This window comes from Tyto alba, unplaced genomic scaffold, assembly GCF_018691265.1.
Source record: "Tyto alba isolate M040663 unplaced genomic scaffold, T.alba_DEE_v4.0 Super-Scaffold_7, whole genome shotgun sequence".
NCBI classification, from domain to species: domain Eukaryota; kingdom Metazoa; phylum Chordata; class Aves; order Strigiformes; family Tytonidae; genus Tyto; species Tyto alba.
The window spans coordinates 29,604,885-29,629,004 of record NW_024881328.1 but is presented as its reverse complement, the minus strand read 5'-3'; the positions used below and the strand labels follow the sequence as shown (position 1 = coordinate 29,629,004).

General features: G+C 39.9%; 2 protein-coding genes and 2 non-coding genes across 4 annotated transcripts; 1 reads left to right on the top strand and 3 right to left on the bottom strand.

Moving 5' to 3' along the window:
- Positions 1 to 218: 218 nt before the first annotated feature.
- On the bottom strand, positions 219 to 4,168 carry EEF1B2 (eukaryotic translation elongation factor 1 beta 2). The gene is made up of 6 exons (XM_033010987.2): positions 3,967 to 4,168; positions 3,621 to 3,743; positions 2,124 to 2,247; positions 1,688 to 1,754; positions 881 to 1,006; positions 219 to 409 (listed from the first exon to the last, which is right to left on the bottom strand). The coding sequence occupies exons 1-6, from the start codon at positions 4,044 to 4,046 to the stop codon at positions 255 to 257; spliced, it is 675 nt and encodes a 224-aa protein (XP_032866878.2). The 5' UTR covers positions 4,047 to 4,168; the 3' UTR covers positions 219 to 254.
- LOC116965839 lies at positions 1,256 to 1,390 on the bottom strand. The gene has a single exon (XR_004409700.1). It is a non-coding gene; the product is annotated as a small nucleolar RNA SNORA41 (small nucleolar RNA).
- On the bottom strand, positions 1,827 to 1,906 carry LOC116965838. The gene has a single exon (XR_004409699.1). It is a non-coding gene; the product is annotated as a small nucleolar RNA SNORD51 (small nucleolar RNA).
- A 280-nt stretch (positions 4,169 to 4,448) lies between the features above and the next one.
- NDUFS1 (NADH:ubiquinone oxidoreductase core subunit S1) lies at positions 4,449 to 18,957 on the top strand. The gene is made up of 19 exons (XM_033010900.2): positions 4,449 to 4,676; positions 5,209 to 5,276; positions 5,514 to 5,605; positions 7,004 to 7,111; positions 8,283 to 8,359; positions 8,452 to 8,533; positions 8,644 to 8,774; positions 9,509 to 9,694; positions 10,180 to 10,314; positions 10,723 to 10,837; positions 11,818 to 11,963; positions 12,556 to 12,684; positions 13,842 to 13,971; positions 14,460 to 14,620; positions 16,219 to 16,373; positions 16,969 to 17,144; positions 17,895 to 18,029; positions 18,230 to 18,302; positions 18,627 to 18,957. The coding sequence occupies exons 2-19, from the start codon at positions 5,213 to 5,215 to the stop codon at positions 18,716 to 18,718; spliced, it is 2,187 nt and encodes a 728-aa protein (XP_032866791.2). The 5' UTR covers positions 4,449 to 4,676; positions 5,209 to 5,212; the 3' UTR covers positions 18,719 to 18,957.
- The last annotated feature ends 5,163 nt before the right edge of the window (positions 18,958 to 24,120 follow it).

Here is a 24,120-nt window from a genome sequence, read left to right as displayed (position 1 = left end):
ATGGAGCAAAGAACATTTCAGATTTTTAAAGCCATGTAAGCATTAAACCTGGATTGATGGTAAATGTAAATTTTGAATTTCCTCCACTCATGCTCTTGGGTACTACAGTGGGTTGTTGGAGCAACCCTGAAATTCAGTTTTAGCTTCTAATTTACCCATCAACCATATTTTACGAGTTGGATTACACAACTATTTGGAATTAACCAGACACAGCCCAATTTTTGCAATTACATTTATTCTAGATATATCAAGACTTAAATCTTATTGAAAGCAGCTACATCCATTGATTGTACATAATCTTCAAAAGCTGTTATTCTCTCTTCCAGCATATCTGTTCCAACTTTATCATCTTCAACAACACATTGGATCTGAAGCTTTTTTATACCATAGCCAACCGGTACTAGCTTGGCTGCAAAAGAAAAAAAAAAGCATTCAGTACTCCTTGATTGTTGGAATCTCTTAAAAATGCAGACGTAAGATTGAACCAAAGTAGCTTGCATAATTTGTTCTGTATTATAGACTGCCTAATCAACAACACAGCATTACAAGGTGGTTGAAAAGGGTTTGGTTTTCTGTGAGTTTCCAACCCCCCTCCAAACCAGTGACCTGGGTATGTGGCTGTTTGCTTGCTGCAACAGGAACAGTACAGGGAGATGTGGGACAGCAGAGCCAAAGCTTTTAAAACCTCTCTCTGAATCTTAACCTGGCTGCTGCACTAACCTTTTTGACTATGTCAAGACACTGAAGTGCAGCAATTCCAGCACTGTTTTGGCTACCTACATTTTCACAGACTGGCAAAAAGTGACAAGTTTACCTACCCATACACCATCTTAAGAGACCACATTACCTCCCTCTCTGCTTATATTTTTCTCATACTTACAAGATCCCCACACCAAGCCATCTGCTTGAATGCTTCGAACACACTCCTCTAATTTGGCCATGTCTGTCTCATCGTCCCAAGGTTTCACATCAAGCAAGAGTGATGATTTGGCAACAACAGCTGGTTCTGAGGGAAGAAAAATCACCATTAAAACTTAGGAAATTTTAAAACACTCATGAATATACTTGCAAACTAGCTTTATAAAAGAACAACTTTTCCAATATCATGAACAAGAACTCCTTACATAGCTGTGACAGGACTCTTGTACCAAGATGTGTTTCATAAATATTTAAGCTATGCATATCCCAATGCTCAAGATGCAAATACGTATGTTCTTGAGAAACAGTCTCATAAGAAAACAGATTAAGCAGCTGACACTGTTTGTTACATAGGAAGTCCTTTTCAGAGGATCTGAGAAGGAGCTTAGTACCATGTAACAGTTTAGTCTTCCACAGAGGGAATTCCGCAACTGCTACAGTTCTGAACAGTTCCAGATCAGTAGCTGTGGAGGGACCTGCATATTGCAGCCTTTTCTCTAAACGTTTAAAGAAAATCTAGTGGTTAACTCTTTTTATATAGAAAGCTCAGCCTCTGGGTAAGGGTGTATATTAAACAGTACCAAAGCTATGTTAAGGTTCCCACTTGCTATGGGAAAGGCTAAGCTCACAGGCAATTTGAGTGAAGCTTATTACTCCCATCTCATTGCACTGAAGTTTATCTACTACAGTTAACTAGCATTTCTAACCATCCTGTTCAAATGTGTGAAAATTAACCCAAGCATAAAAGATAAGTTGTTGGTAGCCGTACTTTTAGACTTCTTTGATTCATACTGGGCCAGACGTTCCTCCCTCAGCTTCTTTGCTTCTTCACTTTCCTGAAAGAGAAATCTGAAGTTACAGAAAAGCACCAAAACCCGGCATCTCTAAAGCATTATCAAATTGACTGGCATCTATTCAGGCAAAAACAAATCATCACAACTGTCAGCCGAAAGATGGTGATTTTTTGTTTTACTCATCATGTAACCAGTCAAAGTAGACAGTTTACCCCACTGCAAGACATTCCTTTCTAACTCTGAGTTTTTACCTTCCAAGCTTTTCTGTTCTGTAAACACTGCTGAGTTTGAGAATTCTAAGTAGGATCTGGTATCAAGGTAACAAATTTAAGTAACTTTAAGTAAGGCAAAAATCTGCACACCTGGATATTTGTAAAAAAGCCAAATAAAACACAAAAAGGACATAAGTACCTCCTCATCATCAGATCCGAAAAGATCAATGTCATCATCATCTTTGTTATCTGTGGCTCCACCTGTTGTGTCCTCAACATCAGCAGGACCGTATTTCCCCAAAGCCTTCTTCACTCCTGGCAAGCTGAAAGAAAACAGCAGATATTAGGAACCTACTCAAAGGTCAATACAAATATTGCCAATCTGTCAGTGATTCTACAAGTGCATTCATAGTGGAAATGCTGTGCTAAATAAAAAATATCTAATTCCGCTACTTGAAAACAAACCTCCCCCAAAACAACCCCCATGCTGATGTGCTAGTTGAGGCTACAGCAAATCTCATATCCAAAGATTGTTCATCTAAACTGACATGTTCCTGCCCATCACTGCTGCTCCACCGAAGTGGATGGATAGAAAAAGCTTTTGTATTGGAATAATTTATCTGCAATATATTCTGTATAGGAAAAGTTATCAACTTCTTGCTCATGCTTCCTTGCAAATACTTTAATTTGTCTAAAAACTAATGGTGACAGAAAACATGTTGCCAGGTAATTGATCCTGTGACTTTCGGCGTGTCAGTGAACACTTTACTCGGGAAACTAGCCCTTAACAGCACGCAAGGGACCAGAATCCCCAAATTCTCCTACAGCTCATATAGTTCTGTAGTCTTAGAATAAGCTTGTAGTTCTACTGCTTCTGTGAACTGCTCTTACAAGAGTCATAAAACTAGCTTTAGTTTTCAGGGACAAGTAGTAGCTTCCACAGAGTGGAGAGTTTGGGAACTTTATAATCCCAGTCCTCTCTGGCGTTATATGAGCTTCAGAAACAGACTGGTGACTGAGCCACCCAGCTTTATGAGCGTTCCCTCCAACAGGACTGAGGCACATAGAAGAGGCAGTGTAGCAATACTGACACTACCTATGTTGTACCTTTTTAGAGAGGCCTGCAGTCTCCATGGATGTCAATACAGCACCTTTCATGAACACTAAAATCACTAAAAAAGAAAAAAGATAACATTTGCTTTCATATTTCCCCTTCTTTGTATGTGCTTCTGCATTGCAAATCAATTGATAGTGTTTTATCTTCCAGGACTAAAAACCTGAACGATCCACTTCCCTGATTTATCATCTACATACCACATATTTATCTTTAAAGACTCCTGTAATACTTTCTAACCCGGTTTGGTGTTGCCTTTATGGTGTCTATTATTGGTATGTAATTTTCAGCTTTCAGCATAGTTATCTGTGTGAATGGCAGTAGCAAAACTTAAGCTTTTCTTGTAAGCTTCAGCAGAAAAGTCAGCAAGTGAGCAGAAACAGAATCAGGTTGCCTAAATTCTAAGTGGAAAGTGACACGTACTGACAGAAACCTGCTCTGCCTCTAGAGCTGTTCCTGTTCCAACAGCAACAGGAAAAGCCACGTGGCACCAGTAAAAGCCAGTTTTGCTCAAACTGGAATAAATACAGTATTTCGTAGGCCAGTTCACAGATATATTCCATCTTTGCAGATTAACCGTACCTTGCCTTTTGCTTTTCGTAGGACTTAATATGATTGTACCACCGGAGAGCGTGAAATAAGTCTGCAGGAGGCGGGGAGGCGATGGCTTCAAAGACTGCGATATCAGCCTGAGAAGGGACGTACCTGCGAAGAACAAGGCGAAGTTAACCCCCTTCCCGGGCGCGGGCAGGGAGCTGGGCGCCGGCCGCATGCGACGCGCAGCGGGGGCGGGAAGCCGGGGCACCGAGGCACACGGGCGGCCCCACACGGGCGGCCCGGGGCCCCCCGCCAGGCCAGCGGGCCCTCACGGCGGCCCGGCCGCGCTCGCCTCCCGTGAGCTCCAGCACCGCCCCCCTCCGCCTCTCACCCCTCGATATAGCTCCTGTCAGCCAGGAAATCATTGAGGACACGGAGGCCAGCGGCGGACTTGAGGTCCCCGAAGCCCATGACGGCACCGCCGCTGCCCCAACCCGGCCGCCGCGCAAAGAGGCCCAACAACCCCTGCGCCGCCTTTATATAGCGGTTGTATCCCTCCGCCACGACACTGCGATGTGTAACCCTCCGCAGGAATCAACCGCGAAGTAGTCCCCCACGGGTTGGTTGCTCCGGCGCAGGGCGGGCGGGGCGGGACCGGAGTAGCGCACGTGAAGTTAGCGGTAAGGCGCAGGGGGCTTTTCAGCGTTACGGGGGCACGGGAACATTCCCCGTGCTGTTCGCTCCTTCCCCCTCCCCCCGCCCGCCCCGCAGGCACCAGCGGCAGTGTCCGGAGTCGGGCGAAGAAAGAAGCGGAAGGGGACGGAAATTGCCGAGTGTGGCGTGTCCGACGGTGGCCGAGAGGGCGCCGAGGAAATCGGCGGAAATTGCCGATCACCTGACGGAAATCCCCGAAGCGGCTAGTGCCGAAGATTGCCGAGCGCGCCCGTAGGGACCGCCGGGCGAGGCTTCGGGGAGCGGCGGGAGGGCCCGGGGCCGCCGCCACACAGGCCTGGGCGGATCAGCCCCTGCAGCGGCGGGAAAGGCCGAGGCGCCCCCGCCGCCCGTCCCGTCCCGTCCCGTCCCGTCCCGTCCCGCCCACAGGTAACGGCGGAGGCGGTGGCGGCTCCAAGGTGACCCCCGCGCCGGGCGGCCCTGCCCTCGGCCCCGGGGCCCGGCAGCGACGGGGAGGCCGGGCCCCGGCGCGGTCGCTGTGGGAGCGGGGACCGGGGAGGCGGCGGAGCGCTCCTGGGGCGGCTCGGCGTTGGGTCGTGAAAACGGGCCGGTGGCAGGGGAGCTGCCGCCCGTCCCGGGGGCTGCTCGGCCCTCCTCCGAGCGCCTGCCAGCGCCCGCAGGGACGGTGGCGTGAGCGACGCTGCCAGCCATCTACCACCGTGACATTTATCCCGTTTAATGTGCGGTGACATACGTGTGTATGAACCGTAGGTAGCTATAAAAAGAGAACCATGCATTGCGGTTTAAGAAAGTAACTTCATATTCTCTTACAACTGTGCGCTTGCGGGCATGTACATACCTTTTTGCAACTGGTATATAAGGTTTCACTCTGCTTGTTTAAAACTTGTCAGCAAACGTTTGAACTGATAAAAACTCAGTGCTGTTTTCTCTCTTGCCAAAGCACCATGCTTCGACTACCTGCAATCCGCAGGACCTTAGCTGGGGTCACCCAGTCCTCCAGAGTGTGTGGTAAGTGCCTCTAGTTTGTGTGTGCGTGTATGGTGATGAAATTCCCATGTGTGTAATTGATTTATTGAAGGGTGTATATGCATACTTCCATTTTCAGCTCTGGAATTCTACATTGTGCTGCTTCCAGAACTGGAATTCTATCAGTAGTGTATAATTGTAAGATCAGAAGCATGGCTTCTGATGGTTTGCATCTAGCAGTAACTGAAAGTTTTTGTGTTCTTTTTCTGTGTCCCTCAGGGCATACAACTGCAACAGCAGCCAGCAACCAAATAGAGGTGTTTGTGGATGGTCATCCTGTGTTGGTGAACCCAGGAACCACAGTACTTCAGGTGTGGGAAGTGGCATGCTGATTTTTTCTTGGACTCCCCATCTCACTTTTTGTCAGCTTGTTCTATATAGCAAAAAAAAAAAAAAAAACCCCAACCCTTTACAATGTTTCTTTAGGGGTCTTTTGTGGCAGAAATCCTTTGGGGAGTTCAGTATTTGAAAAAGAAGCATCTGCCATGATTGTCTGAAAGAAGATGCGTGCAGTGTAAATCCCAGCTGCAAAAATTTCTGCAATGCAGTAACAGATTTTGATAAAGTCTGGTTGAAAGTCTAGCTCTGAACTCTGTGACCTGGTAGTCTTTCAGAACCTGTTAATTTTGTATTTTACTGAGGTGGTGTCTCTGGTAAATGAGGGATTGTCTCCTTTTGGTTATTAGTTCTTATGATTCAGAGTGTTGATCCTTCACTGCTTTTATTCTTCTTGGTGTGGGAAGAAATGGAACCTGCATTTCCCAGCCTGTACTCAGCATTGTTGTTTTTCAGGCCAAAATTTCAAGTAGATCTTTTTCCAGTCTAACTTTTTAAGGAGCCATTAAATGGGGATGTGGTACAGTGAGTTAAAATGTTAAAGTATATGATGTTTATTTCAGAATACATCCCTCATTCTTTGGATACAAGTTGCTAATTTAGTCATTAGAATGCCCTCAGGAGGGATCTAGTGTAAAATTTTCTTAAATGCTATTTTTTATTAGCTTTTTAGTTTTGCTTACCTGTGATATTTTTTTTTTTTGTAGAAATCATCAGAAAAATTAGATCTTGTTAGTTCTTTCTTATTGAATTCGGTGATATTTCTTCTGGCAGGCATAGCTAAAGCTTACAGCACAGATCCCATCAGCCATGGGGATTTTGTGTAGGAAAGGCTGTCTTTATCTCTTCTCTGGAAATCTGTTGCCTCTGTCCTCATGTCTCTTCTTCAGATGTGTAATGGAAAAATGCTTCCTTGAGTTTGGGTTTCTAGTGGCGTTGAAGATGGGCTGTGCTCCAGTACCTTTATAGACAGTATCTGTGTTGTTGAATTATCAGAAATCATTATGCCCATTGTTGTTTATATTTTTCAAATGTTCCTTTTATGCACTTTTCTTTAAGTAGTGCATGTGTTCTTTAAAAAGTTATTTGTATTGCTAGTGTCCTGTCAGAGATAATTCTGTTTGTGGAGGAAGGAATGAATGAGAGGTCTGTTCTCGTTTCCGCAGTCAGTTACAAATTCTCAAAAACATATATTTGTAATTGGTAATCTGACATGATTCTGTTTGATCACAGTTTTTTATTTATAGTCACATCTTAAAATGAAAGGTCGAATGCACTATATTCCTGAGCACTGACACTGCTATTCTTTGAAAAACTGAATAGTGCTTTATGAGGTGGAACTGAAACTTTCCTTTGTTTCTTATTCTTTATAGGCCTGTGAAAAGGCTGGAATTCAGATACCTCGTTTTTGTTACCATGATCGTCTCTCTGTTGCTGGAAACTGTAGGATGTGTCTTGTGGAAATAGAGAAAGCTCCAAAGGTATGGTATGTGTTTCACAGGGGTTGCAATTTTCTGCTGTGCTTGGGGCCTAGTTAAAATCTTGTAAATAATTGTTTGTACTATCATTAGCGCACAAATTGTTGTCATTCATCTGCTTGAAGCAGTTTTTTCCCTTCTCTGCACCAGACCACAGTGAATGCCAATGGATCAAAGTCAATTCTCAGGTTCTTATGGATTATCTTGCTCCTGAACGTGAGCATTTGATAGCTGTGTGTTTTCAGTCAGATGTATTTTTGTTCTGTAATTCAAGCTTCAATCGCACATTTTCAGCTGACATTACACAAACAGTAAACTTCAGGTACTCTGTGAATTCAGCTGCAGGATTAGTGCCTGCGGGTTTGTTTTAGCTAAGTAGGGATTGCAGTTACTTACTAGGTTATACTGTAATGCATTATGTACCATTCATGTCTGTTGTGCAGTAGTAGTTGACTTCAGGATTGAACGCTGTCTTCAGCAGTATTAAGAAATCTGTGCAGATAGTTCAGTCATTCTTTTTGAGTTCCATCCTGGCTTACACATTTATATTCACATATAAAATGCTAGCTCACCTCAACTTGAATTCCATAGTTTGAACTTCATGTTTCTGGAAATGTTGGGTTATCACTAGAGATGGAAGTCATGATGGTCTATCTCATGATGTGATTGAAAAGTAGGAGGGATTTGTTTTCTGAGCAGGAGTTTTTAATCTTGCAGTAATCTTGTGATCAATTTTATTCTAAAACTCTCTGTATAGGCTTTGTCCAAATAAATGTCTTGTAAATGATGCATATTCTGAACTTCAGTTCTAGAGGTTTTCCCCATCTCTGCTGAATCTCTGATTTGCCTTATACCTGTTACAACTGACTTTCTTCTTTCTGTAACTACTCGAATTGGAACTGGAAGTGTAAAATTTTCAACTTTGAAAATAAATACATCATAACTAATTTAGCCTCTTTGTGTAGTAGACTATTAATAAATATAGCTTCCAGTGGCTTTATTGGTTAAACCTTACTATTTTTTTTTTTCTTGCAGATATCTTTTTATTTCCACAACATGTTAAATGAATAACCAATGCCTGTGTAAGAATTTGGGGGGAGGGAGAGGTTGGGGCTTATGCCCATGTTGAGAAGAAATATGTTGTGTTCAGGTTTGCTTTTTATGATGATTGCAGCCAGTTGCTGCTTGCGCCATGCCAGTTATGAAGGGCTGGAACATACTGACAAACTCTGAGAAGTCCAGGAAAGCAAGGTACCTTTCTTTTCGCTTTCTATAGCCTATTAGTTGTCAACTGTACATCATTTAACAGATAGTACATTAACTTTAATTCCTGAACCCAACAGAGAGGGTGTAATGGAGTTCCTGCTGGCAAATCACCCGTTGGACTGTCCTATCTGTGATCAGGGTGGAGAATGTGATCTACAGGTACAACATCCAATTAAATTGTGTAGAATTATGTATTAAATACTCTTCTCTTAGGTGAAATTGTGCTTTCCAGCAGCCTGGATATGCCTGTTTTCTGTTATCTGTTCTAGGATCAATCGATGATGTTTGGCAGTGATAGAAGTAGATTTAGAGAGGGAAAACGTGCTGTGGAGGACAAGAACATTGGCCCATTAGTCAAAACAATCATGACTCGGTGTATACAGTGCACTCGATGTATCAGGTAATGTCTGTTATTTTTTATTGGAGAGATTACTGAGCAGACGTATTTATATCAGTTTGTTACTTGTGAAAGAAACACCATGAGGGGCAGTCAATTTTTAAATTTATTTTCTGAATGTACTTAAGAATTTTATTTTTAGTAGGGACTGATAGCTGGTTTCCCAGTGTTACCAGACAGCTGTCATACAGGTAACAGAGAGAGGTGGCTAAAACATGAAAGTGAAATCAGAATTCTAGAGGGGAGAACTGGTCCTGTGGTAGTAGTGCCAGAATGGATTTTAAAACATTCAGTCCTCAGCCACAGTTGCAAGATTTATTTATTTTAGACAGCCTCTGTTAGCTATATTTATGCTGTTCTGTAGTCCTGAAATTCAGTACCAGCAAACTTGAGCCAGATGAGAAGAGAATACAGTGTATTCACCTAGTTCTAGAAGGAACTTGTTTGTTAGGACTAATCTTGGACTCAGACTGTGAAATTCAATGAGCACTGAACTGCTGTGTTTTTTGATTTAATGCCACCTAGTTTTTGTAGTCCCATCTGAATGGAATTCTGCAGATGTGTAGTCCTGCATGTGACAGCAGTGACTAATGCATCTAAACAACTGGTTTTCTTCTTTCAGGAGTATGAACTAAGGCTAATGTTTTATCTTAAGAAAATGAAATAAGGGTTGAAAAATGTGCTGTGTTGCTGTTGTACATTCCAGTTTTGTTTTTCATTCTTTTTGCAACTACCAGGTTTGCTAGTGAGGTTGCAGGGGTTGATGACTTGGGAACAACCGGAAGAGGAAATGATATGCAAGTTGGTACTTATGTTGAAAAAATGTTTATGTCTGAGTTATCAGGAAATATTATTGACATCTGCCCAGTTGGTGCTCTTACCTCCAAGCCATACGCCTTTACTGCACGCCCATGGGAGACAAGGTATGTATCTTAACTCATACTGAAAATGCAGCTTTCTCTGTTTCTGTCATGCACTTTATTTTAGAATATGTCAATCTATGATACCAAGGGTTTTCTCTGATTTTTATTCTCTGCGTTTTTGTTGTAGACTCTTCCATTGACTGAATCTAACACAAATTCTGTTACTTACTCACAGCTCATTCAACACAAGGAAGAATGTTACAGTTTGTAGACTATTCTTCCTTTATTCTTACCCTAGAATGTTTTGGACTTGTAAGTTGCGCTGACTGCTCAGTAAAGAAATATCTGTAAAGGAAAATTCAAATTCATTAACTCAATAATTGTTGAGGATATTTAAAATATCTTGTGAAACCAAGTTCTTGTATATCTAAAGCTAAACCTACAGCACTTAATTTGGTTTTTGTTGTTTTGCTTGTTATATACAAGCAGTCTGTTGCTGCTTGTATACAGAAAACTGCAAATGGTTTATTTCTTCTTCTAAACAGGAAGGTAGAGTCAATTGATGTTCTTGATGCAGTTGGAAGCAACATCGTAGTGAGCACAAGAACTGGAGAAGTGATGAGAATTTTGCCTAGACTGCATGAAGATATCAATGAGGAATGGATATCTGACAAAACAAGGTGTGTGGGAGGTGTTTGTACCCATGTGCACATTTATGCACGCATTAAAGGCACAATTTGCAGAATCAGAAATGTGGACAGGAGCACTGACTTCTGGATTCCACTGCTGGTATTGTAAAGCTATAGTGAAGAATAATTGGTAAACCATGTTTTTAATATTATAATTGAAATTACTGAATATTCTACTGTTTTTATTTTTGTAGCTTTTTTTTTTTACAGTAACTTATTTGTATCACAGATTTCTTGCTTGTTTTTGAGAAGGAAAACTTAAACTTTCAGGGGAAATATTTCTTGTGTTTCTCTTTTCTAATCATCGTAGGCTGTTAGAAAACTCAGTCGTAGAAAATATTTAGTATACACAATTATCTTTGTCTTTGCTCTTTACTAATATTAGTGGTGTTTACTTAGGTTTGCTTATGATGGTCTGAAGCGTCAAAGACTTACTCAGCCAATGATTAAAAATGAGAAAGGACTATTTGTTTATGCCTCATGGGAGGATGTATTAACTCGTGTTGCTGGTGTGGTAAGAACACTTTTCAGTATATGTACCGTAAAATTAATTTCTAAAGCTGGAAATATTACAATGATTAATATGGACACAGTTATATAGAAAAGCGCTTTTTTCTTGAGGGGAGCATTTGACTTCTAATCCATTGCATTTCCACTTAAATTTCTCCTTTTGAATATTGTTTCCTGTTTCATGGATCAGACCATCTGAAGAACTTTGTCTTATCATGAAATCATGTGGGTCATTGGGAGAGAAATTACTTTTATTTAAATAGGAAATTAAATGGTTCCTTCAGAAATTTAGGAGAAAGCAACTTGCCTGAATTACTCTGATCTATCTGAAGCCTTCTTTAAATGTATTTAAACTGTGCTATCACCACTTTTGCCATCAAAGCCATTAATTCTGTATTACTTATCTGAATTGTGCTTGCCTCAGTGCTTTCTCTGTGTGGTGATTGATTCTGCTGCTTAAATGAAGTGCTGCATGACTGCTCTGGATTTTGATTAAAAATTTTATGTGGGACCAAGTAGAATTGAATAACTGTAATTGAACTTTCCTCAAGGATGTTTATGCCCATGGAACAGTCACAGAGTTTGTTACGAAAGCTATTGCTTCTAAGGTGTAATGCCTTTGAGCTGAGTTTACTACCTGAGTTTGTGTTATGGAGGTTTGTATTCTGTCTGCACTGTAGCTTCATTAAAATAAAAGCATTCACAAATCTTCTTCTCACCACACCAAATGAGAATTAGCCACATCTGAGCAATAACTCAAGTGGGAGAGACCTGCACAGAATAGAGAGAGCCGTTCTTTGCTGATAATGAGTTCTGAAGGAGCTGGAGTTGCTGCCTTGTGGAAGTCAGTCATTGCTGATCAGTTCGTGCTACTCCAGGCCAGCAGTTGCACTGCTGGCTTTGGCACATCCTAATGTAACATGCATTTATCTGGGCCAAATGGGAATTTATTTCAGTGATTTCTTTTGCTTATACTTTCTCCAGCTACAGGCTGTGCAAGGTAAAGAAGTAGCAGCAATTGTAGGAGGACTGGTGGATGCAGAAGCATTAATAGCTCTGAAAGACTTACTGAACAGAGTAAATTGTGACACACTCTGCACTGAAGAGGTCTTCCCAACTGCTGGAGCTGGGTAAGAGTTCAGACAAGGTTTGTTGGTAATTAGTATGGTAATAACCTTTCCTGTCTGCAAATCACCTCACAATAAGATTCTGAAATTACCAAGGATGTCAATTGCTTATGCATTAGCAGGTTTTGTTTGAATTTAGAGTGTTCATTTATAGAGAGTATTTATGGATTGTGAGTTGATACATAGTGTCTGCTACAGCACACTTTACTGTTTGTTGAGGCTGCTGCAGTTTAATGGTATGCTATTGAAAGCCAGTTACACTCTAAATTGGATAATTTAGTCTATTTGTGTTGTGAAAACTTTAGTACAATTATGACATTGTAAACTGTGTAACAGCAGATGAAGTTTGTGAAGGCTGACAGTAACTGTAGGAAATACCCCCACTGTAATTCCATTAATGCCTTGCTGTCCCCGATACTCACGAAAGAAAGAAACTTTTATTTTTAATTTGGGTTAGTAATTCAGATTGAGAAATCTGAGGTTTTCCTTTCTCTTCCTGAGATGAAAAAATATTTTTAACATCTAGAATCTTTACCACATCTTAATTCCTTCTCTTTATTGAGTTCTCATCCTCTTTTAAATCTCTTTGTTCCAGCACAGATTTACGCTCTAACTACCTACTTAATACCAAGATTGCTGGAGTGGAGGAGGCAGATGTCCTGCTTCTGGTTGGCACCAATCCACGCTTTGAGGCACCGCTTTTTAATGCTAGAATTCGGAAGAGGTTTGTATTCCCTGGTGGTGAATAAGCATGCAAACCCATCTGGATTTGATACAGTGCTCAGGTGGAGCCGCAGGCAGTAAGTTGAGAGTGTTCATCCAGACGGACTCACTGGATTTAGTTCACCTTTTAGTAAAGGGAATGGTGATATGCAGGTAGAAAAGGGGGGCGTCTCTTCTTCCTGTAGTATATAGCTATGTTTTGTTCATTCTTGCTGTGATGTTTTACCTAAGTTCATATACTCAGACTTTTATTCATTTGTTACATTACACAGACACCTCAGATATTCTGTCTTATGAAAGTTGCTGCTTTTTGTATTGTAACAAATCAAACTTGCTGATTTTAGAAGCAGTCATTCAAGTTTAACATTTCTCTTGGCAAGTAATGTGGCTTTCCCAAGCTTTTAAGCATAGCTAATTCAACTCTAACAAGATATGCCAGCAGGAGACAACTGAGGTTTATAAAAGCCCTGTCCTACCTAATGCTGTCATCTTCCAAAATACATAATTTTAAACAAGTGGCCTTAAAATTTTGAGAGGAAAAAATGCAATTAAACTTATGAGTGATTCATATATTTTAATAAGTCTGTGCTATGAGAAGCTGCAAAAAAGGAAAAGTTTCTAACCAGATAATTTTTTCTCTGTTTATGTAAGTAGATTTCTAATAGCATGAGCACTGTTAAATTCATAACTCTTTACTCCTACAGATGACTTAGTCACTTCAGAATTGAAGTTTAAGAATTAAGTCAAGCTAAGTAAACTTAATAATAGCTGTAGGTGTGAGGTTTTCTTGTTTTATTTGTTTTTGCCTAACACTGGAAGAGATGGTCTAAAGTTGTAGCACCTCGGTTTGTGCAACCTTTTTTCTACTGAATTGGCAAAAGTCTGAGGGAAGGAGGAAATTGAGTTATGAACTTCTTATGTAAGATATGTTGCTGTATTGGTCATGTACATAGAGAAATAGTCCTAAAAATATAGTAAGCACGCTTGACTGTCAGATTCATGCTAAACTGCATGTTACTAAACCAATGAATGCTGTTTAAATACCTTTGAAAGAATCTGCATACTATTTAAGTTATTGCTAAAATCATAATTATTGGCTTTGGTTGAGTAAAACCCTGGATTTCTTTGATTTTTATAAGATATTTGCTGTGTTTTCAGCTGGCTTCACAATGACTTGCAAGTGGCCCTTGTTGGCTCTCCTGTGAATTTGACCTACACATATGATCATCTAGGAGAGTCCCCACAGATGCTCCAGGACATTGTTTCTGGAAAACACGCATTCTCTAAGGTACACACAACTTAAGAGTGTGACTGTTAAATTTCAGATGTATTGAACAGTAATCTGAATTCCCCATAGAGATAGATTTGAAGAGAAGTACCATGTTGTATATGGGTTTATTTGCTTTTAATCAAATGCAGAGATGAGGTAATGATTAGTGTGCACCAAGTATGTGTGAGCGGTTTAATATATTCAGGTGTGTAAAACTTTGCAGTGCAGGAAACTCCTGGAATATTTCTTAATATAAAATAGGCTGTTTCAGCTGCTGCTGTTTCCACTTAAATGTCTGGTTATCAAGAATATAGTTCTGTATTGACAGGGTAGTGTACTGCTTATAGCAGTTTCTCTTGGATTAATCTCTAAAAGAAACTGACCGTTTCAGAACTGTAGCTTTGCATGGAAGACTTACGTAGAAATTATGGGATTTATTACATTATCTGCACCAAGAATTCTCTTCAGAGCCTTGGAATTAATTTCTTGGTTCTTTACTTGCACAGGTCCTCGACCAGGCCAAAAAGCCAATGGTGGTGGTAGGTAGCGCAGCGCTGCAGCGCAGTGATGGAGCAGCTATCCATGCTGCTGTTTCCACCATTGCACAAAATGCCAGGACTAAGAGTGGTGTTGGTTCTGATTGGAAAGTCATGAACATCCTCCACAGGTTTGTTTTAAAGCTTTTTTGGGAGCCACTTTCATTCATGCTGGGCCTACATGTTACCACAATGTATGTGCAGATTTCTTTGTGTACACACAAGCAGCTTATCAGGTTAGAACCTGTAGGTAGTTTTATATTACCTGTAGGTAATATAAAAAATAGAAGTACAAACTAGCAGAAACTTTTTAATAAAAATTAGTTCCTTTGACCTGGCAAACTTCTTTGGTTCTCCATGAGATTTTATTAATGTATTATTTTTAAATGTAGCATTTAAAGTTTAAATTCAGAGGTATAGAATACAAGACAGTTTAATAACATACCACAGTGCTCAGTAGAATGCACAGCAGACCAGTGTCCCTTGCTAAATGATTGCTTTTTATCTAGAGGAAGAAAAACAAACAAAATTACAAGAGTATTTAAATAATGTGGTTTCTTATAATATTACTTTTTCTGTGGAGTTTCTTAACTGAATAGTTAATAGAATTGCTTCAAAGCTTTTCAGTTTAGGGCTTTTGATCTTAGTTATTCAGTTTATTGGGACATTATTCCTTTTAATAGGCAAGCTTCTCTTGGGACAGTCCTTCCCCATTCTCTTTCTAAAACTAACTCTCCAACTGACAACCTCTGCAAATGAAAAATTATTTCAGTAAAGGTAGTGCTCAGATTCAGAGACTCAACAAAGTCCTTCTGCCAAAAGCAGCTCCACTGATGTAAAACTAGTATAACAAGAGTAGGGCTCAGTCCTCTGAAGAAAAATGCATGTAGAATCCTGCTGTTGAAATGGAAACATTTAGTACCAAAACACTGATGAGTTAAAGAACACTCACGATACCTTTTTTCAGTGTGGTTTGGCAGTTTTTCATATGATTGACTTTCATGCTTTTGGTGCACAATCCTCTCTACAATAAGTGTAAAAAGCAACTTAACTTACAGCAACCTGTATGTCTGACTAGGTCTGACAAACATGAGTAACACTGAAAGAGCTGTACTTTACAGAGAGCAGCTTTTTTCTTTTCAATATAATTGTAAGTCTGGCACCTGATTATACAGGATTATACAAAACTGTTTCTTTGGAAAAGTCTGCCAGAAAACAAGAGTGGTTATTTCATTCTTTTAAAAGTATTTTTATGTGTGAATAAATTAATAGTGATGAAATAGTGGTCTTAAGTCTTAGATGCTTTGGAGTAGCTGATGGTCCAGTAGCTGGTCTTTCATCTTCCACGTAAGTGCCCTAAATTAAAGGCCTGGTGAGTTCAATTCATAGCTGAAATGTGAACCTTGATGTTCCAGATGACAAGTGAGCTGCCTGCCACTAGGCCCTGACCTGGAATGTATGCCTTTATTTTGCCAACCTATTTTAAATAGGTGAGATTCCTCATGAAAACTTCAAATGGCATCAGTTTGTCAAAATGCAAAACTAATCTGATATTCTGTCAAATATTCTGTATTTTCAGCTGCCTTTATGCTTTATTTTTGTCCTGTTACCGTTAGAGACCTCTTATGTCTCTCCTAAATATTTAGGCAAAAAAGTAAATTAGGTCTGTTCTGATGGGAGAGGGAAAATTCTGAAATAAATTAAAGTCGAAATGTGTTTGTTCCTACAGGGTTGCAAGCCAGGTAGCTGCTTTGGATCTGGGTTTCAAACCAGGAGTGGAGGCAATTAGGAAAAGCCCTCCCAAAGTATTATACCTCTTGGGAGCAGATTCGGGTTGTATAACACGTCAGGATTTGCCAAAGGATTGTTTTATCATCTATCAAGGTAATTAGTAGATGTAAATTAAGAAATGTTGCTGTCTAATAGCTGGAGAAAATGCCTGAACAGTGGTGTATTCTTACAAACATATCTGACCCTTTGATAAATTCTAGCCTTTATTTTCTGCCAAGGAAGGGAACTTCCATCACATAACTGCGGTGCTGGCTATCTATTTCTTAGAAAAAATTAGAAACTTTGGTGAGTAATAAGGGAATATAAACCAGTTTGGTCTTCTAGAGCATAGCTTCAAACTTGGCAGACAAAATGCCAGTGGTTCCCAACTGTTCAATCATACCAAAACATGGTCCTATCTGAATTCACTAAGCATCCCTGTTCCAGGAGCCCCCCAGAGCTGAGTGGCTATAGAGACTGAACTACCATTTACTACTGTTTGTAGGCTGTTCATTCTCTCCAAAGTATTAGGCAAGTAAGACTTCAGAGCAGTCAGCCTAACAGGCTTTATATTACTGGTTAAGCGAACTTCAGAAACTCCTTTTTTCTGGGAACACAGAAATTCTGTATTGTGTTAGTAAAGCATTTCTTTTTATTTTGACCTAGGTCTTACATGGTTATATACTGTTTCCTCTTTCCATGTATTTAGGACATCACGGGGATGTAGGAGCTCCCATGGCTGACGTTATTCTCCCAGGAGCAGCATATACAGAGAAGGCGGCCACATACGTGAATACTGAGGGTAGGGCCCAGCAGACAAGAGTGGCAGTAACACCGCCTGGGATGGCAAGGGAAGACTGGAGAATTATAAGAGCTGTCTCTGAGGTACTGTTGCTGTTGTAAATTGCTTCTAATAAAAGTATACTGAGAGGTTAAGTTTCTTTTTTACTGAAAAGCGTTTCCAAAAGAGAGGTACATTTTTAGGGAAATACATGATTGTCGTCTTAAGAAGTAATGTTTTGTATTGAATTGTTTGTTAATTCTGTGAGTTAAATCATATTGTTTCCCTTTCGAGGATAGTACTAATAGTGTAGCTGCTGTATGCTACTGAAATGCATAATGGGTGAAGCTTTGTCTGCTAATTCTGCTGGTCTTCATGAAGTTCTGTAGAGGAAACTGGTGGGAAGATGCAGTTTCTTGCTGTTTAGAAAGAAACCAGTATGAACTCTGAGGACAGGATCTGATATCATTAGATAAGGTTAAATATGTGCTTACTAGTCACTGGGAACAAGATGCATTGATAATTGCATCAACTTTTATCTCATTTGGTGGTAAGCTAGGGAAAGTACAACTGACATCTGTATGGAAATAGAGAAGTACTTCTTGTCTATTTTTCCTTTGTATAGCAAACAGAACAGCCTAGTTTTTTAACATGGGGATGTCTTAATTGTAGGCATCAGAAGTCCAACAGAATACTGTGACTTTGCTTCAGTTTATACATTACAACTGCTTGTGTTTTCACAAGTGTAGATTTTTTTCCTGAGTTTACTTTAGGTGTGTTAATGGATTGGTAATCTAAACCACTATGTATTAAATCCCTAGACTTGATGGCATTTCTTTCTGTGAATCTCTTAGTTGGCTGGTATGACCTTGCCTTATGAGAACCTTGATCAAATACGGAAGCGTTTAGAAGAAGTATCACCTAATCTGGTTCGATATGATGATGTGGAAGAGGCTAACTACTTCAACCAGGCAAATGAATTGTCAAAGGTAACCAAACCTGGAGCATCTGGTCATGATTTAGTGCTGTTACATAGCTTGATGCTTTTTAAAGAAATGGGCCTTCTTCATACGTAGTACTACACAAGCATTCTTTGACCTGCACTGAACGCAGAATTCACTAAACAGATGCTCTGGTAATGAGTTCCTATCGTAAAGCTAATTTCTTTCTTTTTTTTCCCCTGCCACAGTTAGTGAAGCAACAGCTTCTTGCTGATCCTCTTGTTCCACCTCAGCTCACAATAAAAGACTTTTATATGACAGGTATGTATAGTATGGCCTTTCCATTCTGAAATCAGCAATACATTTCACTTAGCTGTACAATAAGATTCTTATGAAAATATACATTTAAAGCTTTCTGCTAAGAAGTATAGGATTTGAATCTTTTGAAGAAACAATTTTCCAGTAAAATTACTTGGAATTTGCATAAAGCACAGACTATTGGACTATACTTTCAACTAAGCACTTTTCTTTATCCTCTTTGTATGCACTCTTGTGCTAAATTTTTTATATTGTGTCTGTGTATGATTTTGAAAGTGAACAGTTATAACACACTGACATGTGTTCGGATTTTTTTTTTTTCTTCAGATTCAATCAGTAGAGCTTCCCAGACAATGGCCAAGTGTGTGAAAGCTGTTGTTGAAGGTGCTCATGCAGTAGAAGAGCCAGCCAGCTGCTAAAGACTAATCAGACTGCTACCACCTCCATCCAAGTATTTGTTGGAGTTAACTGCTGTGACTGATATTTTTTTTCAAAATCTATTTGCTAGGTCATTGTATTTTTCTTTCCATTCACATTTTCATCAGTTCAGATAGTCCCATAATATTAGAGGACTATTGTGTCTGAGAGAACATGCAGCACGCAGCTTACCCAGAGTATGTGATGATTGCATACAAATAAATTATAATACCAAACAGTCCATTACCTATGTAATTCATATAGCTCACACTTCTTGCATGAAAAGAACTCAGTAAGCAACTCTGACTCAGTAAGTCTTGATCTGCTAGGAACAAGTCTACATGGCAAAAATAGTAGATTGTAACCTTCTTCCAGAGTATTCAGTTATCTTAATTTTAAGCAGAGGTGAGAGTGTGAACATGCTATTTTTGTAATGCGCTTTCAGAGCAAGTTGTCCCTCTTTTGAGTTAATCATACATGGCTTCTGTCAGTGTTAGATCTACCACTGCTCTAGATATTTGTATGTTTCTCCATTTTGTTTCAGCTGAGAAACTACTCATGGAGGAAATAAAAATAATTTTGATGTCATGAAAAAGAAAAGCGGTTTTCACGCAGCTTCCTCATATTGAACTGCTTTAAAAATTTAGCAAAAAGACAAAGGCCTTTAGCTACACCAGTTCAAATACAGAGATCTCAGAATAGTTTCTCTGTGTGCTGATCTTTTTATAGCAAAGCGGAGGACGGGGTAGTATGTGGTATTTTTTGGTGTTTTTTTTTTTCTTAAGCTTTGGAATGACTTCAGAACAGTGACTCTCTCCTCTGTTATGTTGGCTAATGTAAGTTTAGAAGGATAGCTTCCACTTCAACAGGCTGCTAGGGTAATAAGGTTTAGAGTAATCTTTCCAGGAATCATGCAAATGGGAACAGTATCATAAAGCCATCACTTCCAACTTTCATTGAATCACAGAATACTGGGTTGGAAGGGACCTTAAGGATCATCTGGTCCAACTTTTCTGGCAAAAGCAGGGTCTTGACAAGCTGGCCCAGCACCCTGTCCAGCCGAATCTTAAGTGTCCAATGTTGGGGAATCAACCACTTCCCTGGGGAGATTATTCCAATAGATGATTGTTCTCACTGTGAAAAATTTTCCTCTTGTGTCCAATTGGAATCTCCCCACAAGTAACTCGTACCCATTAATTCTGTCTTTTCCATGTGAGTTCCTGTAAAAAGGGAATTTATTAAAAAAAAAAAATGTTCATTTTGCATGAGGAAAAGCTACATTTTTCAGTGTAGAATAATACTGAGTGCATGAGAGTGCTGCTGTAGAAGTCTTAACTTTATAAAATTCCTTTTTTTTTCCATGTTTGACATTTTTAAGTAACAAGCAAGTAATTTTTTAAAAATTGTTTTTCTCCTGCCAATGAAGAAAATTATTCCTGGTTATCCTGGTATAGCCCAGTGTCCTTATACTAGCTGACTAAGTCTTAAATATTGGACATTGTTTGACTTGGCCTGCCATCTTCCAGTTACCAACAGGGTCAGTTTTCCTGGTGGGACAAAATAAAGGCAACTATTCACTTTGTTCAAATATACTACTATGCATGTTAATGAGACATCTAGAAGTACTGTAGTCTATTTTTAATGTGGCACTTCACAGGACCCCATAGTATGTATGTCCACATGTGTGACCAAGTACAGCATAAAACCTTCATGTTGTCCTTGTGGAATGTTACTTCTTTAGAAGGAAGAGGGGTTTATGGCAGGGACATAGCAAAAGAAGAATGTGTGTGAGAACATATGCCAACAGCAAGGCAGTTGGCTCTTCTCACAGATGGTAGGTTTAAGAGGAAAGGGTGTAGCTGAATCCTATATTCAGTAAAACATTTGGTTCTCAGGTTCTTAGGATGAAAACCTTATTTTTTTCCTGAAAATCTATGTTGTACAAACACAGAGGAATGATTTCAGCTGTGCAACAAGTCAGTTATCACTTCTTCACTTCAAAATTTATAAAGGTTCAAAAGCTTTAGAGAATTTTTTTTTTTGCCTTAAATGTTCTATCATTATTTAACTCTGTGAGCTCTGGCACATACTACTTTCAAGCTTTTTGAAAGCTCTGCATCCTTCAGTTAATGTCCTGGTTTCAGCTGGGATAGAGTTAGTTATTTAGTGCTTAGTTGCCGCCTGGGGTTAAACCATGACAAGAGTGTGTAAGAGATCCTTATTTCTATTCAAAAGTTGTCCAGCCCTTATCTTGAAAGACAAAGGATAAGAAGTGGATGTGATGCTGTCTGTCTTGCTTCTGCCCTCTTCCCCACCTAACTAGTCACTGAGTATAGAATTCTTCAGCCAAACTTGATAATAGCAACAAGGCTCTTCACAGATTTGACTGTTGGAAACAAGGTAGTAAAGAGTAGTCTAAAGTAGCACTCTTATCAACTGAGTTTACAGTGTAGCTGTTCCCTTATCTCTTCTGTTTGTTCTGGTGGCTGGACAGTCAGTGTACATGTGGACTTTCACCCAGCTAGCAGTAAAAGGATAGTACAGGTCTGCAAATAAGAGAGGTAATATAGCCTGGGCAGAGTGCTAGAACAGAAATCTATAGAAACAGGGCTATTCATGCAACTTAATTCTGTTTATTTAAAAAAAAAAAAGTTAGTGCTGCTACTTGCTGGTTCTGAAGCTGCAACCTCCGATTAAAGCGGAGCGTTCTGAGAAGGCAGCAGCAAAGAGCTGGGATGATGGGAGGTGAACATGTTCAAAGCATTGTTCTTGACTGTAAAAGTAAGGGCTGATTAGTTAGGTGATACAGTGCCTGGGCAGTCAGTTCTGCTGATGCAGCTAACTTCCAAATGCAGTGTCGGTGTGTGCATTTATCCAGATTCTGCTGGGGGTGGGCAGGGAAAGCTAAAACCAGAACTGAAGGCAATTTAATTCCCCACATGTAGCCCAAGTACCACCTGGTGGTCAACTGGCAGAATTTCTCACTGGTTGCGTCACCACTTATGGTCCGGTAGCCTTCATCTGGCTTCTTCCTGTATGCTCCTGCCTGCACAGTCAGCACAAGAACGGACAGCTATGTGTCTGGGAGAGAGATGGATGGGTTTGGTCATTAAGTATCCTCTTCTCTCAGCACATCACTGTCTGAACATAGCTCTTTTGTGCAAGCGTGTGCAAGCAATTAACCCCAAACATGACTTAGACTAAACCTTGCCTTTATGTAGGCTTTGTCTTCAGCAGAAGGTTGTGGGTAGTGGAGAAGGAAAAGTGTGTGTTAATTCAAGGTAAAGCCCTGCTAAGCACTTATATTTTCAAGCAAGTTTAGGCTAGGTTAACACCAGCAGCCAGACTGAAGAGAAACAAACGTCAAAATACTGCAGGCAGATTTAAGCATCTAAGTATAAAGCTGTGATTTTAAAACACATTTTTTTCAAAGCCCTGTGCAATAGCTATCTTCCTGGAAGCACCAACATTCCATGGGAACATCCCCACAGTTTCAGGGGGAGACTGCTTTAAATCCTGGGCAATTTAGTGATCTGATTCGATAAAGAAACAGACAATGTCCCAAATGAAAAGTCAAGTCAAACTGAGATAGGTTCTCAGCAAGACTCTGAAAGAGCCAATGAAACTAGGCCATTCATAAATATAGGTGTAACTGAATTTTGAATCATAGCTCAAGGCAGAAGAGGAAGTGGCTGTAACATTTCTCCAGGAAGTAAAAGATTTGGGATCAATGCCTCTTCTGAGGCTCATAGATGCTTGCAAGACAGCAGCTGCTATCTGCTTGCTGGGGGCTGTGCTGTATATTACTGTTGAAGCCTGTAGAAAAGCAGCTGAGATTCCTAGAGCTCAAGAAAATGCAGAGCAGCAGCCTGGCATCAGCCTTAATCCAAAAAGGCAAAACCTCATGTTTATCCCTGTCCCCACACACCTGCTACTCCTAAAATACTCCAAACAATGGCTAAGCCAAAACATCCTCTCCCAAGACAAGACAGTCTCTTAATAATGATTTGTTTTGTTGTCCTTCAAACATGCAATTAGATGAAATCACCTTCAGTGATGAAGGGTTTAAAGACTGACTCTTTCAAGGCACTGACAGGACATCAACAGAAAAAGTGCTAACAAGCAAACTGATAGAAGAGGACTTAATTGTGACTACCATCCTTGGAAAAAATTAGCAATGAGTAAGTGGAGAATTATGGACAAAACCTAAAAGTTAAGGACTTTACTGACAACTGAAGTAAGCTTTTTATCAGGAGTATAAGAACACGTTTTATGGAGTACGTTCTCCCAGAGTTACCCAAGAAGTTGCCTTGCTCAAGAAACAGTTTTTAAAATTCCTATTTAAAACACCAAACAACCCTATTATTAATTTAATAACATATATTAACAGATAATTATTATTAATAAAATGTCAAATGGGCACAGGTACCTTTAGGAATGAACCACTGAAGTTTACAGAGTCACAAGGAAAATTTTGTTCAGAAACACACTGAATCCTTAGCTGTGTGTGGGGGCTTATACAAGTCATGGTCCTCTGTTCTCTAAGGCTTTACCCAAAAGACACTTTACAGTAACACATTTTAGCTGATGGAATGATGTCAGCAATGTGTTCCAAAGCACCTGAGTATCCCCAACTCCCCACAGCTGAGCACAATGGAGGAATGGCACAGAAAGTCATCAGCAACATATATAAAACCTTGCGACTCAAACTCTGTGAGCGACTCCATAATCAGCAAAGCCTGCTATGCTAAATGCTGCTAATAAATGTTTTCCTCTGGCTACATGTAAGCATCCATTCACTGTGCCTAAGGCTGAGAAGCCTAGTGAGATTGAGAGGCCTCTGTGCAGTAAGACATAATACCTGGTAGAGACATTTCCTCTCTCTGATGCTAATATTGAATTTTGAGTATACTTAACTAATACCTCAAATAATTTTCTTTCTTCTTGTCACTGTCTGTACACTTGTGTCTGAAGTGAATCAGAGAGGAGAACCATGCATAAAAAGAACCATACTAAGAGCAAAAAGCTTCATGTATAACAACCAACTTTCAAAATCCACTGGGATCTCATGACCGTAGACACTCATTAAGCCTCATGCTTTGATGTTAGCTCAACTTCAACTATTTTTGAAAAATCCTGTCCTGCATGTTTTTCATTTCTGAATTCTCCATCACAGGGTATTCCACACTTTTGTTTGAAGCATCTTAAACTGGCTACTCTCAGAAGACCAAGAGATCACTGATTTGGTCCAGAGTGGGAATTCTCAACTTTCTAGTTTCCAGTGATGACCAAAACCCACTCTAACCTGAAATTAGTAACTGAACTAATAGCAGAAAGAAGGACTGCTGACAAACTGTGTAGCTTCTTAACCGCTACAGTTACAGTTAATGAAATATCAATAGAC

Coding starts and splice junctions, on each gene's coding strand:
- NDUFS1 (XM_033010900.2), top strand. CDS start 5,213: ATGCTTCGACTACCTGCAATCCGCAGGACCTTAGCTGGGGTCACCCAG. Junction 14,621..16,218: donor GTCATGAACATCCTCCACAG/GTTTGTTTTAAA, acceptor TTGTTCCTACAG/GGTTGCAAGCCAGGTAGCTG. Junction 18,030..18,229: donor AGGCAAATGAATTGTCAAAG/GTAACCAAACCT, acceptor CCCCTGCCACAG/TTAGTGAAGCAACAGCTTCT.
- EEF1B2 (XM_033010987.2), bottom strand. CDS start 4,046: ATGGGCTTCGGGGACCTCAAGTCCGCCGCTGGCCTCCGTGTCCTCAAT. Junction 1,755..2,123: donor TCGGATCTGATGATGAGGAG/GTACTTATGTCC, acceptor TTTCTCTTTCAG/GAAAGTGAAGAAGCAAAGAA. Junction 410..880: donor TGGCTTGGTGTGGGGATCTT/GTAAGTATGAGA, acceptor TTTCTTTTGCAG/CCAAGCTAGTACCGGTTGGC.